Source organism: Artibeus jamaicensis, unplaced genomic scaffold, assembly GCF_021234435.1.
Source record: "Artibeus jamaicensis isolate MK-2021 breed Jamaican fruit bat unplaced genomic scaffold, CSHL_Jam_final contig_1016, whole genome shotgun sequence".
NCBI classification, from domain to species: domain Eukaryota; kingdom Metazoa; phylum Chordata; class Mammalia; order Chiroptera; family Phyllostomidae; genus Artibeus; species Artibeus jamaicensis.
In genome coordinates, this window is record NW_026521195.1 from 3201919 (window position 1) to 3219204 (window position 17286).

The 17286-nt window shown below is 50.6% G+C and overlaps 2 protein-coding genes across 9 annotated transcripts in view; both read left to right on the plus strand.

The window, feature by feature from the left end:
- Positions 1 to 17286, plus strand: part of DOCK4 (dedicator of cytokinesis 4) — a 313731-nt gene that overhangs the window by 65388 nt on the left and 231057 nt on the right. The window lies entirely within an intron of this gene.
- Positions 7846 to 14795, plus strand: LOC119057308 (uncharacterized). Of its 4 annotated transcripts, none has more exons than XR_005084057.2 (4): positions 7846 to 8578; positions 9301 to 9372; positions 9463 to 9544; positions 12088 to 14795. XR_005084057.2 is itself a non-coding variant. In XM_053661565.1 (4 exons), the coding sequence occupies exons 1-4, from the start codon at positions 8573 to 8575 to the stop codon at positions 12472 to 12474; spliced, it is 621 nt and encodes a 206-aa protein (XP_053517540.1). In that variant the 5' UTR covers positions 7846 to 8572; the 3' UTR covers positions 12475 to 14795. The 4 variants fall into 4 exon arrangements, 1 of the variants encoding a protein (XP_053517540.1); XM_053661565.1 differs by having other exon boundaries at positions 9288 to 9372; positions 12027 to 14795; XR_005084055.2 differs by having other exon boundaries at positions 9463 to 14795.

A 17286-nucleotide genomic window follows, 5' to 3' on the forward strand; every position in this document is an offset into this window, starting at 1 on the left:
ACAAAGACTCCCAACCTTCCCCTCACGTCCCTCTGTTGTGATGGGTGCTGACTTCCTCATCTCCAACTATCGAAGAATGGCAGGTGACCTTGCTCTGGGCATCGTCATTAGTGAAATACAGGGGTTTAGTGTGTATTCAGCAACTTAACAGACGCCACCAGTAAAATAAAAAGATTAAACTTCCAAAATACTAATACAATCACAGGCAGACAAAACCCCAGCCTTTACAATAAGTAGAAGATAAAGCATATAGCATATAAACACGCAAAAGGGATTAAATAAAATGTCACACATAAGTGCACACATCTGCCATCACAACAAATGCTTTTGGGGGACACACCAGACTGGGGTTGCAACTCAGACTGACTGAGCACTGTGTGTAAGAGGCAGGCTTACAGCATAATGACCCAGCGCTGAAGGAGTTAGAGTCATGGAAACAGAGAGCAGAGTGGTGCTTTTGGGATGGGAGGTGGGGTGGAAGAGCGACCAGGGGCTCACTGGTCAACAGAGAGCTTCAGTTTTGCAGGACTGGGTAACATAGTCCTGGCGGCTGTGTTACAACAACAGGATCACACTTCACACCGCTGGCCCGTACACTGAATAATGGTTAAGGTGGTAAACCATGGTTGTGCCTGCTTTTGCCACAAATAAAAAAAATCAACCCAAAATGACCCAACAAAAGCAAAGATAAAACGACAGGCTAAGCTCTGTTAGCAGTGGCAGGTGGTAGTCAAGTGTGACAATATCAATATCAGATAAAGCAGGTTTCAACAAACACCGTTTGCAGTAAATCTTTGTCCTCAGAAGTAAGTGTAAAGGAAACACTAAATAGAAGTTATGGAAAAATTGATCCAAGTGTAGTAGTGGAGAATTTTTATACTTTGTATTCAAAGAGAAGGGAACTTCATCTGTGTTAAATGAGAGATCACCTATCATTTCGACCAGGAACATCGTCAGCGACTTTGGTGTGAGCAGGCTCAGTGGGTGGGGGCCCGGGACCCCTAAAATACCTGCCTTGGCATGTGCGCCTTCCTGCCTACAGTTGTCCTCTCTGCTGGTGTGGGCACACATGGTCTGCATCAGGGGTGTGGGTAAAGGGTAGAAGTCTTCGAACAGTGTGTTTCTGGTCTCTCTCACGTAAGAATGGGTGAGGGGGTCTCATGGAACAAGGACGATGGTGTAATAGACAAGGGAAGCCTGGGAGAGAAGTTTCCAAAAGTCCAAGGGACCAGACCTGATGCTAAGATGAGAGGTTAACAACTCTTGAGAGTTTGAAGTGGACAAAAAGGAGAAGAAACTCGGCCCCTGTGGGTTGTCAGGAAACTGCATTCGACGTTTTACTGGTGGAGAGCAGATGAGGACCCCAGAAGGGCACCTGGATCCCGCGGCCCCCAGAGCACAGAGGCGCCTTCACGGACTCTGGTCACGGGCTGAGTCTTGTTGATCCCCAGAGGGCAGAGGACCACTCGGAAGTTAGAGGCCCTTTACTGAGCGACATAGTAAGCGTCTGTCTGAGGCAGGGTGGAGGGGTGGGGTTTGGAGTCAGGCTGGCCTCGGTCCCCATCCCGCCTCTGCCATTTCCTATATATTCGACGTGCACGAGTCACTGAACCTTGCGGGTGGGTTTTGGGGCTGTGCCATATAAAGTATCGAGCATCGTGTCTGGTGTTCAGTGAGTGACAGCCGCTAATTCTTAGACACGTCCTTCAAAAGGGGACTGTCTGAAGCTGAGGCTGCAGAGAGGTGTGGCTGGGACCTGACTGCAGGTTGTCTGGCTCGAGAGCCTACTCTTTGTCCCCACCCTGCGTGCTTCCTCATGAAAGGAGTGTGTTCGCAAAGCTCCTCTAGGACGTGGTTGCTCAGATCTGGTGCACACGTGGCCGTGGATGCCCTGTTCCAACACCGCTGGGTTCGAGGGCCAGCCCCAAGGTGTGTGAGGCGTCCGAGTGCCAGCCACACTCTCCAGCGGTGTCCAGCCTAGGGCCCGACACAAAACCGTAAATTTACTGAAAACATTATAAGATTTTTTTTGTGGTTACATGTCACAGTGTATTTAATGTGTGGCCCAAGACAATTCTTCCACTGTGGCCCAGGGACACCAAAAGGTTGGACACTCCTGCCAGGCTGTTGATCCATGCTGAGAGCCTGAGACCCTGTTGGCTTTTTAACTGGGGGGGCCAGGAGTGACCCTCTCCTTCACCCACCTGCCTGTGGCCAGGGCTGGCAGTGGTTGGGGCTGTGGGGGGGGTCGGGGGGGCTGTCAGAGCCTCCGGAGCCTTCCATTCATTCGGGCCTCCTCTGCCCCTGCCATTCCCCCTGTGCTTTTCCTGCTGTGGTTTCTGCTTCCTGCCTCTGAGCGGAATTCCTCTCTCCGGTGTGGCCCCTGGTCTTTGATGGAATGACCCAAGTCCTTGTTTGTTGTCTGAGGATGTTTGTACTGCCAGCAGTTGTTGGGACAGGACACCAATGGCAGGGACCGGGTCTGCTCCATCCCCGTCCCTGATTCTCACAGCGAGGCACAGCCTCCTTAGGAAAAGGGAAGATGTCTCTGAGCTGTCTGCGGGCCCGGGAGGAGCGCCAGGGTGTCGAGGAGACGCACTGCATTCCAGGGGAAGCGAAGACTCTGGGCGGCCTCCGGGGTCATTGCAGCAGCGGGACCCTGCCGCAGGGACCGCGGATGTGCGGGTCGAGGACTGACAGTTCCCAGGGCTGTCTTCCCTCCTTCTTGGTATCGCCAGACAGGCCTGCTGGGTTCAGGGGTCGAGGACAGGCCTGGAATGAGGTCGGGGAGTTAGAAGAAAAGGTGGTCTCGTCATCTTAGACGGTGTTCCAGAGTGGGGGGAGGCGGGAGCAGGAGTTGGAAGTAATCAGAGAAGGCTGCGTGCCCACCCCAGGGACCAGGTGTGGGTGGAAGGCTTTTTTCTTTTTGCGGTTACTCCTGTATATAATGTAGTGTGATTGATTATTTATCACTTTTTTATATGAAGTGTGAGTTTTATTTTATCGTATTACTTGATTACACTGTGAGGGCAGTTGTTTTTCCCAGACGATTCTGAAATCTCACTTCCTCACTGTAATCATCCTCTTGGCTCTTTCTCTGAATGATTTTCATTTGAAACAGCCCAATTAAGTCTTGTTAAGTGTGGCAGTAAATTACTTAATAAGTCCCATAAATTCTTGGAAATGTAAGCAGGAGAAAAATTGAATGAGGTGTGAGCAAGCTCTGGGCATTTTTAGAGAATCTGTTCCTTCCAGGTGGTATCCGCAGGATCACAGGTTTTCGTGGGAATGAGGGTCGTGGGACCAAGTGCAGCCAGGGCTGGCTTACGTGGTAGCTTTGTGCCTCTTGCAGGAAATCTTCCCTGGGCTTTCCCGACAGCAGAGGAGGAGGAAGCCCTTCCTCCTACGGTGATGTGAGAATATGTTTCACGGGGAGTTGAGTGGAGAGAGGCTTTCAATCCGTGCAGTGACATCTTTGTTCGGTGTCCAGGACTGACTTGAAAGAAAGGAAGAGAGACTTCCGCCAAGATGGAGGCATAGGTGGATGTGCCGTGCCTTCTCCCACAACCAAGATTAGAGAAAACTAAATATTAGCAACAGAAAACACAGCCAGAACACAGAAAATTGAACTTTTCGGAAGTCCGTTAACAACAAATTCTTCAGCCTGACCGGTAAGGGGCGAAACCAGCGGCTGGCGGAGCAGGGTTGCACAGGAGGACTCGGCCAGACACACTCAGGCCCACGGAATCCAGGTGCAGGGTCAGACCTAGTGAGCGACCCAGCGAGCAACCAGGCGAGCGACCTCGGGGGAGACAGCCGGGCCGGGGCTGCGTGTTGACTGAGGTCGCGCATTTGTGCGAGGGTGGACAGGCGAGGGAGTGGGCGGTTGGACCGGGCCGGCAGGTCCCCACGGCCAGCGGCAGTGGAGGGCGCCGCCATTTCCCTGCTCTGACCCCACCTCCACATACAGCGTCATAACCCAGCGACTCTGAGTGGCCCGGCCCAGGTGAACCACCTAAGGCACTGCTTCTCTGCACCCAGCTGTGAGAAGCGGCAGAGGGGGCCGCCATTTCCCCGCTCGGGCCACGCCCCCACATACAGCGTCACAACCCAGCGACCTGGGAATCCAAGCCGCTGCTTCTCACACTTAAAGGGCCCCAACAGACCAAGAATGGCGCAGGAGGATCTCAGAGCCCCAGAAATAAATCTAAGCGATGAAGAAATAGCAAAACTCACAGACGCACAGTTTAAAACATTGGTGATCAGGATCCTCACAGAACTGGTTGATTATACGGACAAATTAGACAAATATATGAAGGTGAAACTAATTGAAATGAATGGAATTGCACAGGACACCAATAGCAATGAAAAGGAAACTGGGACTCAAATCAATGGAGTGAACTAGAAGGAAGGAAAAAATGGCCAAACAGAAAAGAGTCAAGAAGCAAGAATTCAAAGAAATGAGGAGAGTCTTAGGAACCTCCAGGACATCTTTAAACGCTCCAACATCCGAATTATAGGGGTACCAGAAGGGGGAAAGGAAAAGCCACCAGTGGAAAACTTATTTGAACAAATAATAAAGGAGAATTTCCCCAATCTGGCAAAGGAAATAGACTTCCAGGAAATCCAGGAAGCTCAGAGAGTACCAAAGAAGTTGGACCCAAGAAGGAACACACCAAGGCACATCGTAATTACATTAGCCAAGATTAAAATGAAGGAGAGAATCCTAGAAGCAGCAAGAGCTAAGGGGACAGTCACCTACAAAGGAGTTCCCATCAGACTGTCAGCGGATTTCTCAAAAGAGACCTTACAAGCAAGAAGGGGCTGGAAAGAGGTATTCCAAGTCATGAAATCTAAAGACCTACAACCAAGATTGCTCTATCCAGCAAAACTTTCATTTAAAATGGAAGGACAGATAAGGTGCTTCTCAGATAAGATCAAATTCAAGGAGTTCATCATCACCAAGCCCTTATTATATGAAATGTTAAAGGGACTTATCTAAGAAAAAGAAGTTAAAGAAACATGAACAGTGAAAGGACAACAAACTCAGTTATTAACAACCACACCTAAAACGAAAGCAAACTAAGAGGACAGCTAGATCAGGAGTGGAAACATAGAAATGAAGATCTCAAGGAGGGTTAGCAACAGGGGAGTGGGAGGAGGAGAAGGGGGGAGAAGGTACAGAAAATAAGTAGCATAGACAGTAGATAGAAAATAGATGGGGGGGCAAGAATAGCATGGGAAATATAGAATCTAAAGGACTTGAGATACATGGTCATAAACTAAAGGGGGGTGATGGTGGGGATGGGGGGTAGGGTGGAGGGGAATAAAGGGGGAATAGAACAACTGTAACAGCATAATCAATAAAAAAAATTAAAAAAAAAAAAGAAAGAAAGGAAGAAGCAAATCCTGAAAGCTTGGTCTTGGACCTACGCTTCTGGTTGGAAGTGAGAACCACGCATTCAGTTCGGCGCAGAGGCTGCTTCTGGGTTCCCGAAACTCACCCTGCTGCACAGAATTGCACAATGAAAACCACAGCTCTTACGGGAAAAATGGGGCTAGGGACCCAACATTTAAAAACGTCATCGGTGACACCTTAAAAGAACAAAACAGGAACCAGATGCAAATCATAGCATGGTATTATGTATGTTAAATGGTTAAGAAATACATAAATATGACAATAAATGTGGCGGTTTCACTTGCAGAAGTCTCGAGGTTGGCTTGTGAGGGGGGTTGGCTTCAGAGGGGGCAGCTTGTGAGTGTCCGTGAGGTGGTGGACAGAGGGCTGCGGGAGCTCCAAGGGATGCCCGTGGCTTATATAGCAGTGCGTGTACTGATTGGCTTATAGGGCACATGGATAGATGTGTGCGTAGTATGTTCTAGCTAGATACATGAGCCACACGTGCTGACTTACATCACGTGTGTAGAGATTGTAATACACACAGCAGGTGAGTGGTTATGAGGCATTGAGGGGTGGGGTATGGGCAAGGGCTGTTGGGGGGGTGGGTCTGCATTTGGGGTGAGGAAAAGTTCCGGAACTAGACTCTGGGGTTCTGGTGACAACATTGTGAGTGTACTTCATGTTACTGAACTAGACACTTATGATGGTTGGAATGGTAAACTTGCCGTGATGTGTATTTCACTACACATGTGTGTGCACACACATGTTGAGTCTGTGTCCTGGTTGGAGCTCGATGGGACACCACGGGGGACACAGCAGGCAGTACAGCACGGCACTGTCTCAAAGGGCTGAGCAGCTTGTTGGGGGCGAGGTCCACAGAACAGCAGCTGGAGTGCAAGGTAGGGGAGGAAGGGAGACTGGGGGCTGCGGGGGCCCCTGCGCCTTCTGCAGTCCACATACGACAGACTCGCTGGGTCTCAGCTGAGCATCACTTAAGATGTATGAAGGAAGACCAAGTCCAGGCCTGGCCCTGCTCAAAGCCAGCCAAAGTCCCTGGAAGCAAGAGCTTTGGAAGAAGTAAGTTTTAAAAGCTGCCCAGCCAATTCTCACATGCACCTTGCGCTGCCACAGGTTGGGTAACAACTGGGTAGTAACAGGTGCACTCTGGACAGAGGAAGTTACAGCAGCAAATGCCCAGCCCAGAAACCCCCAGTTCTGCTCAGCCAGGCACAGGGGGTGTGGACGGGGGCACAGGGGGCGGGGACGGGGGCAGGGAGCAGCCTCGGCCGCCTCTGGGGCATCTCAAGGCAGCTGCAGTTAACTCCCTCACCAGTGGGGAGGACGCCCAGGATTTCAAAGGGACCAGGAAGATATCTTTTTTGTGTTTTAGATGAATCTGGCAGCATTTTTTTTTGATAAAAATGATCTGCCTCATAGATGGCTGGAGGCAGGAGGCCCATTAGGAAGGCAGGTTAGCCAGTGGTCTGGCTGGAGGCTCTCAAAGCAGAAAGGTCAGGCTCTGTGGGGTCTCCCTGGACCCCCCTGGGGCGGGGGCGCTGCAAAGTCAAAGCTATTTTTCCAGTAATGCTAAGGTGTCATTTGCTCCTCCCCCTGAGTTTGGCATTTGTATTAATGCTGAAAAGGAATGCTGGGAAAGCTCTCGGGCGTGGCAAGGTTGCGGCACCTCGCGTGGACATCGGATTTTTTGCTCCCAGGCTCCCGCAAGAAAAAAATGCCAGTTTTGCTCCAGAGTCTCCTTGGTGAAGCAGTGAGAAGCTCACCCCTCGGGTTCACGTCCTTTTCACAGTGTGTGTGGGACAAAAGGGGACCCTATTGGCCCGTGCTGGTGGCGAGGACGGAGACACTCCAGTAAACCTTGGACTTGCAAGCCGAAATAGCAGCTTTCGTCATTCTCTAGACTCCACCTTTAGATGGAAAACTAACTGACATTATAGGTAACGCAAACTATAGGTACCTGATGGACATTGTCAAAAACGAACAACACAAGCCTGTCCCTTCCAAGCGTCTGACAGCAGTCGTGGCTGCTGATAAAATGTGCCCTGTCAAGCAAAAGTGAGACTTTGGAAAATGTGCTTTTTCCACTGTGAGCCTCACGGGGAACCTGTACTTGAAAACTCTCCCAATGGGATTCTGTGGACCTTTGCTACTGTGTAACAAAGTATATCGGTGTTTGGCAGATCCTCATTACCCTCGTTTGGCAGATCTGCATTACCCAGCGAGGCCGTATTTTCTGTTATTAGCCTGTGGGAGGGCTTGAGCCAGGTGTTGGTCAGATTTCCAGTGTTTGGCCCTTGCGTGGGGGATGGTCTGACAAAAAGCCAACACACAGAGGGAAGTGCAGGGCCTGATGGACTTGGAAAGCGGAGGCCCCGTTCAATGAAACACAGAAGTCAAGGGCGGGAGCTGGTTGGGGGAGGGGGGAGAGAGCGCAGGGATTTTTGGCTTCTGGCTGCCTCCTGATAGGAAACTTTCTTAGTCCTTTATCACATCTTTGGGAAAGGAGCTGAACTTACTGTTTAAACTTTTCAGGGAAGACTTTTATGGAGTTGGATACAGAGAAATCAGTTTTCAAAGATTTTTTCCCCCTTTTCATACTTAACTCACTAATCATAATTTTTCCTTTTCCGGTCCTTGTTTATCATCTCCGGTGCCAAAAATCAGCCCGTTCTGGGCGGCTGGCCTGTTGCCAGAAGCCCTGGACTCGCACTGCTGCCGTGCCCCAGTCTCCGGGCACCTGTGGGACTGCTGCAGGGTCCCCAGGGCTGCCTTCCTGCTCTTTGTGTTTAACTCCAGGCCGGGCGGGACCAGATAGGTCTCTCTGGTAGCCACCGCCCTGCTCTGCCTCAGGAATTCCCTGATAACGAGTGCTCTCACCACAGCCTCTGACCTCATGTGTAAATGTTGGGTTTTGTGTAAGCCCGTTTCTATTGGCTCTGCCGTTGTCCACTGTGTTTTCTTTCCTCCTGCTGGTCCGCCCCTGCCTCCCGCGGGTGCTGGCTGTGGGGGCTGGGTGCTTTGCCGAGTGCAGAGTCGGCTGTCTTGCAGGGACAGCCCCCTCCTGTCCATAGGGACAGTCAGTGTGCAGGGCCCGGCGTCCGATCCGGGACATGAGGTCAAAACCGGGATGGCACTAAATTTTCCTGCACAGAGATGTGGGTGAGTTTGGGAAACTGAAAATGTTCTCAGGGTGGGGGTACAAGCCAGTGAGGGACAGAGGCTTCTCAGGAGCAGGCCGACGGAGTGTGGGCGGAAGGCTGGTTGGAGACGGGGAAGAAGACCTGTGTCTGCAGGGCCCCGCAGCCCGGCAGCTGCCCCCAATCCCCCTGAAGTCTTTAGAGAAATCTTCGTTGCTCATTCACGGTTTACTCTGAAGGAATGTTCTTGAAGAACGTGGAACAGTCTTCTGGGTCCAGGCAGAGGAGACACATGGATCTCTTTAGAGAGGTTTATGAGTCTCGTGGACACTATTCCTCTCCTCTTCCCATGAACGACGGACCTCGTAATGATCCGAATGTCTGGTGAGATCAGGTTAAACAGGCAGGGCATCCTGTGTCCCGAACAGGGACCCCACTCTGGACCCTTACACAGGAGCCAGGGCCAGGGCTGGAGACTGTCACCTGAGATATGGGAGCAGAAGCAAAGGATGGCAGCAGTGTCACAGAGTGATGTTTTTTCTGATGAAAGCTCCACAGGCATTAAAAAAGTGCTGTGAAAAATTGCGAAAGATGGCTAAGTATATAAAATAGAAGTGACTAGTCAGAATTAAAAATAGTTAACCAATGACGAGGGGAAATGTCTAGAGGAAGGTAGAAATTCAGTCCATGGTAAATGATGTCAGCGTAAACTGGTAACCGTAAGATTAAAGTTTTCTTCCTCAGCCCGATGGAGACACCACTGGGACCAGGAGCCCGCCTGTGTCGAATTCAGCCCTTGTCCCCTCCGCACATCAGGTGGGTCCTCCCGCCCACTGCTCACGCCTCCAGACTTCCCTGCCCCGGCCAGACTTCAGATGGTTCCCTCCTTCTCCACTGTCCTCACAGCCCCTTCTTCAAGAGAAACAGCTGTTGAGCTGCGACAGCAGCAGATGCCCAGGTGTGAGGAGACCACAGGGCCAGCTCTCAGGTACCTAGATGACATCGTCTGCTGTGGATGCTTTTTACAAATGACGACACCCTTTTTCTTATATGGGTCACCTGCACCTCCTCCATCTCCACCTGCGATGTGAAGACCCAGCAGAGGATGTGGGAGGGCTGGGGGTGGAGGGCGCAGGAAGGAAGCAGGACCGGCCGGGACTCCTGCCTGCTGAGGTGCAGGTGCATTCCGAGTGGGCGAGAGGCAGGCAGGTGCTGCTCTCGGCCGGGACCCACCCACAGAGTCAGGGCTGCCAGTGGATTATCCCTTTGTCACCGCAGTGCTGCAAGTGTTGACAGTGTTCTAAGACAAGATGTCCTAGTATTTAAAAATTTTTTCACTTTATTGAAAAGTTACCTGTTAAGTTAATATGTGACATGGTGACTGAAAAGCGCAAATCCGAATCACAGGGCCTGGAGCTCGCGTTCAGGGGCAGCAGGCATCCTTTGGCCACGCTGGGAGCTCCCACGGAGGCCTCGCTGTTGGAGACGGTCTTTGTTCCCCCGAGGGTTTGACTGCAGCCGAACAGAAGAATCCTGCTATAAATAGCAAGGCCCCTGCCCGCTCCCGGCCGTGTAGCCGTGGTGCCACAGCCTGCTGCCCCGCGGACTTGCGCCGGAGCACCTTCCCTTTCTGCTGGGACACAATGTCCCTAGAAATCAATACATTCTTATTTTTAGTTCAATAGTTGTGCCTCGAGAGAGCAGGTGGCCAGGAGTTTCCATCATGAAAGCTGGTTGCATTTATGTGAGAGGCGGATTGCCTGACTTTTTAAAAATAGCATTTTCCTCAAAAGAGCAGTCTTGCTTTTTATACTTGGAGCTGACCGTCTATTTTTTGCTGCCTTTGTTTCTCGTTGGGGCTTGGCCCTGGCCTGCTGCCTGCTCCACAGCCTCTTGGAAAGGGAAGAGAGGCCAGCCGATCAGCAAAGATCTTTCCACTGGGAGGGGGTCCCTGTTGTTCACACCTGATTTTTGTTTTTGCTTTTTTGTGGGGGAGGGACACAGACAGAGGAGGGCTATCGGAGCCACTGTGCCTTGCCCACGGGCACCCAGCCTGCCCTGTGCGTTGTGCTGGGGAAGCCCCAGCGTCCCGGCCATGGCCCAGGGATGTCGCCCGGCGGCCAGGGAGTTAGTGTCTTTCTGCTACAGGAAGCCGTCTCCTCTTGTGGAGAGTGACTCTTCAGGAGATGCCAGGTGCTTCCTCTCCCATCCACCTTGTCACATGGCTTAGGGTTGGGCTGCTCTCTCCCTCCTTCCCTCACCGTCCTCTGTAAATAAAACTGGCCAAACACTAAATGTCACTGGTCACCCTTATGCCCAGTGTCCCTGGCAGAAATAAGGCGTCCGCTTTATTTGCTGCAAATTAAAATTTTCTTTATTCTGCTATATTATATCCGTAAGAAGCAGGAGTGCCACATCTGTTTTTCTGGTTTCTTTAGCAATTGTGGGGTTTTCACTGGCCTCCACATGCACTAATGTGGCTATTTTGACGTTTGTCTGTGATAAACAGAAACGACATAATTAGAGGTCGGGTCCGGACCTGGGTTTTTTGTTTATTTTGGTGTCTGTGGAAACTTACCGCATTTGGTCACCGTGGGTTTAATGATGAGAGTTTTAAGTACCCTTTCAATTATCTGTGTTTCCCCCAGTCTCTGCGTGTCAGTGGAGCGTAAATAGACGTCTCATTGCTGGGCTGATGATCTAACAGTATCCTCAGTGGTCAGATAATAAATGGTGTAACTAATGGTGTGAGATATCATACCTTCTCGTTCATTCACTGAGGTAGAAATTGCAGTTCTGAAGGACAGAGTCTCCCCAGTTTGTACTGGAAACTCAAAGGCACACAGTGAGAGGGTGGTGTCCCTCAGGGGCACGTACCCCTGCGGGGTTGCGGGTGACCGCCAGTGGGTCATGTAACGAACACGAAGTAGGAATTCATGGTAGTGTCTCTTCTCAGAGAGCAGCTTTTATTCTTGCAGGTGCTTCAGAGTTCAGACTAGCTTGCGATGAATTGGTATCACCACAACATCCAAGGCTGTGATCTCAGAATTGTTTGTGTTATGTTAATCTCACAATCTTATAATTAGTTTATACTTAGAACATTAGCGTGTGCTTTTCTTTAAGGAAAAAGAGAAAACAGACACTTTAGTAACTTCATTGCCCTCACAAGGCCCTCTCCACATTCCGAAATTGTCATCCTCGTTGCACCTAAAGGCTGGACAACTGACCGTTTCTCTGAATGTGTGCCCAGGGCAGAAGAGGGGGAAGCTGGGAACTTCCTCGGCGAGTGCAACGGGGAAACCGAGACAGAAAGCTGAACACACTGGCTGGACGATTGACAGCCAGATACAGAAGGTCACAGGGCAGAGCCCCGGGTGCCCAGCAACGGGGAAAACTGGGAAAATGAGGACCTCACCCCCAGGGCGGCCTTTCCTCCCCCCGACCCATCACATTGCTGGTTGTGTGGTTAGGCCTCCCTGGCCTTTGCTCCCTGGTGATGACATCCAGGCCTCACTGGAGTTTCGGCTCCAGGCCCAGAAAAGCAGCAGAACCAGGTGGGTGACCCCAGGAGCAGCCGCAGTGACTGAAGACTCCCTGGACTCGGTGCTGGCAGACCGGTGGGGACCAGGACCCGGACAGGGCGCACCTGGAAAGCTGATGACTATTCTCATGACATCCTCCCCTGAGATCTCCCAAGATTCATGCCTGGGAGAGAGAGAGAGAGACCCTCAAGATGAAGGACCCAGGACGTGCTCTCCCTCTGGGGACGTGCCCACGCCTTCCCTCTCTGGCTGCGTTTCCCAGACTCTGAGTGTCCTCACGGGACTTGCAACCAGGGAGCAGTGGGCAGCAGCCGCTTGTCCCGGACCAGCCCCTGCCCCTGCCCCCAAGGACCCCTTTTCTCTGAGTTTTCGGTGAGCCAAAGCAGCCCCGCCCAGGTCCTCTCCCATTGCTGCTTCTGCCCGAAACAGTTTTGTTAGACTGTATGGTGACAGCTGTCATATCAGCGTGCATAAAAAAAAACTTATCAAAACTGGTGAATTTATGTGTGGCCATTTTAATATTGACAATCAAAATAGGCAACATTTTTGGCATATTATGCTTTATTATTTCAAGAAATGTAAAAATGAAACCGAAACACAAAAAAAGATTTGTGCAGTGTGTGGAGAAGGTACTATGACTGATCGAACATGTCAGAGGTGGTTTGTGAAGTTTCTCGGTCCTGTTGACATTTTGCCCAAATAATTCTCTGCTGTGGGGCTGTCTTATGCATTGGAAGGTGTTTAGCAGCACCCCTGGCCTCTACCCACTGGAAGCCAATAGTGAGAGAGAGCTGACAGACTCAAAACATCCAAATCAATAAAGTTATTGGTGAACATGAAAATGTCTTTTATTTTACAGAAAAAACTTAATGGACTTTTTGGCCAACCCAATACCATCCCAACTTCTTCTATGAAATCTCTCCCGATTCCGTCAATTAAATAAAAAGCCCTTTGCCCTACTGGTATGATCATTACTTCCCCTCAGAGTGCCTGTATTTGTCTGTTAGGTTACAACAAAGTGTCCGTTCCAGAGGCCCAGGTCCAAGATCCCGGTTTTGGCAGGTCGGCTTTCTCCCAGGCCTCTCTCTCTGACTTGCAGGCTTCTCTCTGTGTCCTGAGGTGGCTTATTCTCTGGGGACACACCTCCCTGGTAGCTCCTCCTCTTCTTAGGAGGACACCAGTCCAACTGGATTAGGGCCCCCCCCCATGAGTTCATTTAACTGTAATTACTTCTTTGACTGTCCTATCTCCAAATACAATCACATTCTAAAGTACCAAACTGCAATATGAAATTTTTTTTTGGGGGGGGTACACAATTTATTCTAAAACATTGCTATCAGGGTACCTTAATGTCTTCTCTTCCCCTCATTAGCTTGTGAAGTGTTTGAAGGCAGATCCTGGTACAAACGGACTTATCGGGTCTTAGAATATTGCCTCATACATAATAAATAGTCAGTAAATATCTGTGGAATGTAATTATAATTTAATTAGCTCTTCAGAAATTTAGTGTAGCTATTAGACTTTTATGGAAATGATCTATGGTGAAAACATGGTACTTAAACTTTCTTTATGGATTTGGCCAAATGCTGCCAAGTAATTTACATAAGACAAGATGTTGCCCAGAATAACGTTCTCCTTCCTTTTTTTTCCCTTCAGACATAAGGCATATGAGCTCATTGTTCCTTTGCATACACATTCCCTTTCATTCTGAAAAACTCAAGGGGAGGCAGAAGTCAGGGCAGACCTTGATGCATTTGCCTTTCACGTGCACACAGGGATCCCCACTGCCATGGGTGGCCATTCGTTCCCTTCTCCGAGTTCAGGTGACAAGTGGTGGACAGCCCCGGGGTTTCACAAAGCCCGTTCCTTTAGCTGTGTGGTGACAGCAGTGGTCGTTTCAGGGAGCCATGCTGCTCAAGTGATCCTTGGGACTCCCTGAAGTCATCATCGGCCAGGTTAGGACATTGGTAACTCCCTTTGTGAGACGGTGCGAGCACCCTTGGGTGCTCCGTACACGCCTGCGTGTCAGACAGAGCAGGGTCTCCGCGCCATCCAGGAAAGGTCCTGTGCAGCCCGCGGCCTCCTCTGTGCCCACCTCTGTGCACGCGTCCTTCGGGAAGCTCTGCTAAACGCCCCAGCGTCGTCACCAAGGCCCCGCCTGCTGTCTGCCAGTCTGACCTTCCCCACACCGAGCGTTGTCCTTAGCACTTTGGGATCTTGGTCTCTGGAAGCAGATCAGTGTGTCCCCTCAACCTTTGGGCCAAATGGCTTTGATCAGAAGCCTGCCTAAGAGAAAAGGACATCAGGCGTGTCTGAAGGCCCCGTACCGCCTCCCACCTGGAGGTGCCAGGCTCTCTCGCGTCCCATCCAGACCTTCCAGAGCTGTGCTCCAAGGTCTCCTGTTCCCCTGCTGAGGGCCCTCACGTGTCTTAGTGCAATCAGGTGGTTGCAATGGATGCCCCAGACTGGGCAGCTCCCCAGCAATTGCCATTTACGGCCGAAGGTTCTGGAGGGTGGGAGGTCTGAGATGAGGAGGACACGGCAGGGTCAAGGTCTGGTGAGGGCCTTCGTCGGGTTCATGGACTGCTGTCTTCTCTTGGGTTCTCACCAGAAGGAGGGGCGGGCACTTTCCTAGGCATCTGCTGTGAGGGCTCTGCTCTCACGACCTAATCACATCCTGATACCGTGACCTTGGGCACTGGGGTTCAGCATGGGAATTTGGGGGTGGGCTGGGGGGGACACAAACATCAAGACTGCAGCAGTCAGGAGCCACCCGAGGGAAAGTGCAGGGGAGCCTGTTTGTCGTGACTTGCTTCCCCAGCCTTCCTGTGCACATAAAGCGCTTCATAAGAAATTTCTTTCAGACTCGGGTGGTCGCATGCCTTCGTTCCAAGGAAATTTAGAACCAAATTTTAAACTTCTTACAGGTATTCAAATTAACTCATATACTACAGGGTTTGCATTTTGATTTTGCTCCGAGGATGATTGAAAATATTTTTAGGGGATTGTACGTGAGTAAGAAGTTGTAAAAATAGTTTGAGGAGACCCTGTGTTCCCAGGCTCCAGCCACCCGTCACGGTGTCTCCTTTAAAAAAAAAATCTTTATTTTATTTTTCTTATAATGCCATTTAGTCCCCTTATGTCCCCTCCCCTCAGCAATCACCACACTATTGCCCATGCCCGTGATATAATGTTTTTAGGTATACTTTTTTATTTTGGAAGGGTTTTAGATTTTTCGCACTGATGTCAAAGTTTGTTTCCCTAAGCTTATCGCCACATTCTTCATTATAGTTTTTCACCACTTATTTAGAGAAAGGCTGAAACCAACTGAAATCTGGTAAATAAGAAAAATAACAGGATTCTGTCATCCTCTGAGTTAACTTAAACCCATTTCCGGTCACATTCCAAGGCGACGGGAGCCAGGAGTTTTCCTCCTTGGACACAGAAGCAACGTGATGTCCTCGGTTTGGTCATTGATGCATTTCTGGCGGTGGCTGGCGTCTCCCTGTTCTGCAACAATCCCAGCAGCATTTTAGGCTCTAGGGCACAATCTAAAATGATGTTCTACTCCTTTCCCTGAGTTGAACCTACCACCCCCGTGGCATGACCAAGCTGGCCTTTCCTGCTTATTCCTCATTTCACCGCCAAGCGTTGTGTTAGGGGCTGTCAGTTCCTCTTTCCGTCAGTTTCTCTTTCCCATCTGTGATTGTGCATTCAAAGTCGGGCTGTTTAATAAAGGGGGCGGAGAGCAGATGCCACCCGAGGACTAGTTCTTGGAGTCCGGGCACGTCCCTTTCCATCAGCCGAGTCTCACAGGCCATGGTGTGTCATTCTGTGCAGAGAGGCTCTCCAGGTTTGGAGTTCGGGGGCTTCCCCCCTTCCTCCAGGAGGGCCCTACTCCAATGATGAGTTTGCTAATGGAGGGAGCACGGCTGGTTAATGAGGCATTCTGTTTCAGGGGTGTACTTAAAGTAATTCTTTTGTAATTGCTGCACGTCAGGATTCACATTCCGGCACATACAGGAGCAATAATGCATCTGTCATGCAGGTTCCAGTTCAAGACTGAGCGAATGGTAACCCCCCCTCCCATCCCGCACTCTCTAGTGCCTGCAGTGCTAAGAAAAAATGCAGACCGGTTTTCTCTGCAGAGCCTGCCCTGCCGACACTGGCCCTGTTGGGAGAAGACTGGAGGATGGGGTGTGGGAGCTTGTGGTCACTCCTACTGCTGGGACGAAGCTCTGGCTGGGAGGTGGTTCCAGGTAGGCCACCCTGGGTGGTGTGCTGCAGGGACTGGGGTCCCGGACTCACAGGAAGGGCGGGATGGCTGAGAGCATCGGGTCGGCTCTGTGTGTGATAGTGACCGCTGGTGTGTCATTAAGATAAAAGCCCTGTGCAGACCATCTCCACCCGTCTCCCCGCCCCCAGACGGATGTTAGGTTTCAGGGCCGTGACCACCTGGAGCACACAACCTCCTGCCCCGACCGGCAGTGGCACATGGGCCTCTCCCTTTGGCGCCTGGGAGCCCGGAGCTTCTAGAAGGAGAGAGGGGGATGTTATGACTTCCCTGGGCTCGAGTTCCATGTGTTTTTCAGTTTCTCTACCCCTACGGTCCTGTTCAGAAGCCCTCCACGCTCTTACTTTCCGTTTGCTCTCCAAACTTTGGGAGCTGTGATCTTACAGTTTGAAAAACCAATTATGGGGCGTTTTCCTATGATATCCGGGGGAAATGGGTATAATTCATAACCTGAAGAACAGAACTGTTTCATGTGACGTGAGTTGCTTTAGTAGCTCTTTTGGGTGAGTTGTTTGTTGTGATGGGTAAATTCACACGCGTGCACAAATCAGCATTGGCCGAACAGAGGGCTGGACATCTGTTCGTTCCGTTTGCTGCCTTTTAGTAAAAAAAACTGCCTCTCTAAAACAAAGTCAAAATTTCTTATGTTTTATTAGTGTAGCATAACCAGAGTTCTTAAAGGGCTAATCCATTGTGTAAACATTAATTTCCCACACTTGCAGTGCTAAGAACGTGGTAAGGCCCATGGGTAGGTAGGTGTGTCTCATCTGTTGACTCAGTTATTCTTAGTGTCCCTCAGGTCCCTTCCCCCAGCCCACATGACTAGAAAGTGGCAGGGTGGGATTTGAACCGTGGCATTTTGCTCTGGAGTCTGTCTTTTTAATCACTAGGCTA

What these genes read in the sequence shown, in the direction of transcription:
- LOC119057308 (XM_053661565.1), top strand. An exon ending in TTGTCCCCTCCGCACATCAG is followed by an intron (nt 9,373 to 9,462) that starts GTGGGTCCTCCC and finishes CTGTCCTCACAG; the next exon opens with CCCCTTCTTCAAGAGAAACA. An exon ending in ACCACAGGGCCAGCTCTCAG is followed by an intron (nt 9,545 to 12,026) that starts GTACCTAGATGA and finishes TTGTGTGGTTAG; the next exon opens with GCCTCCCTGGCCTTTGCTCC.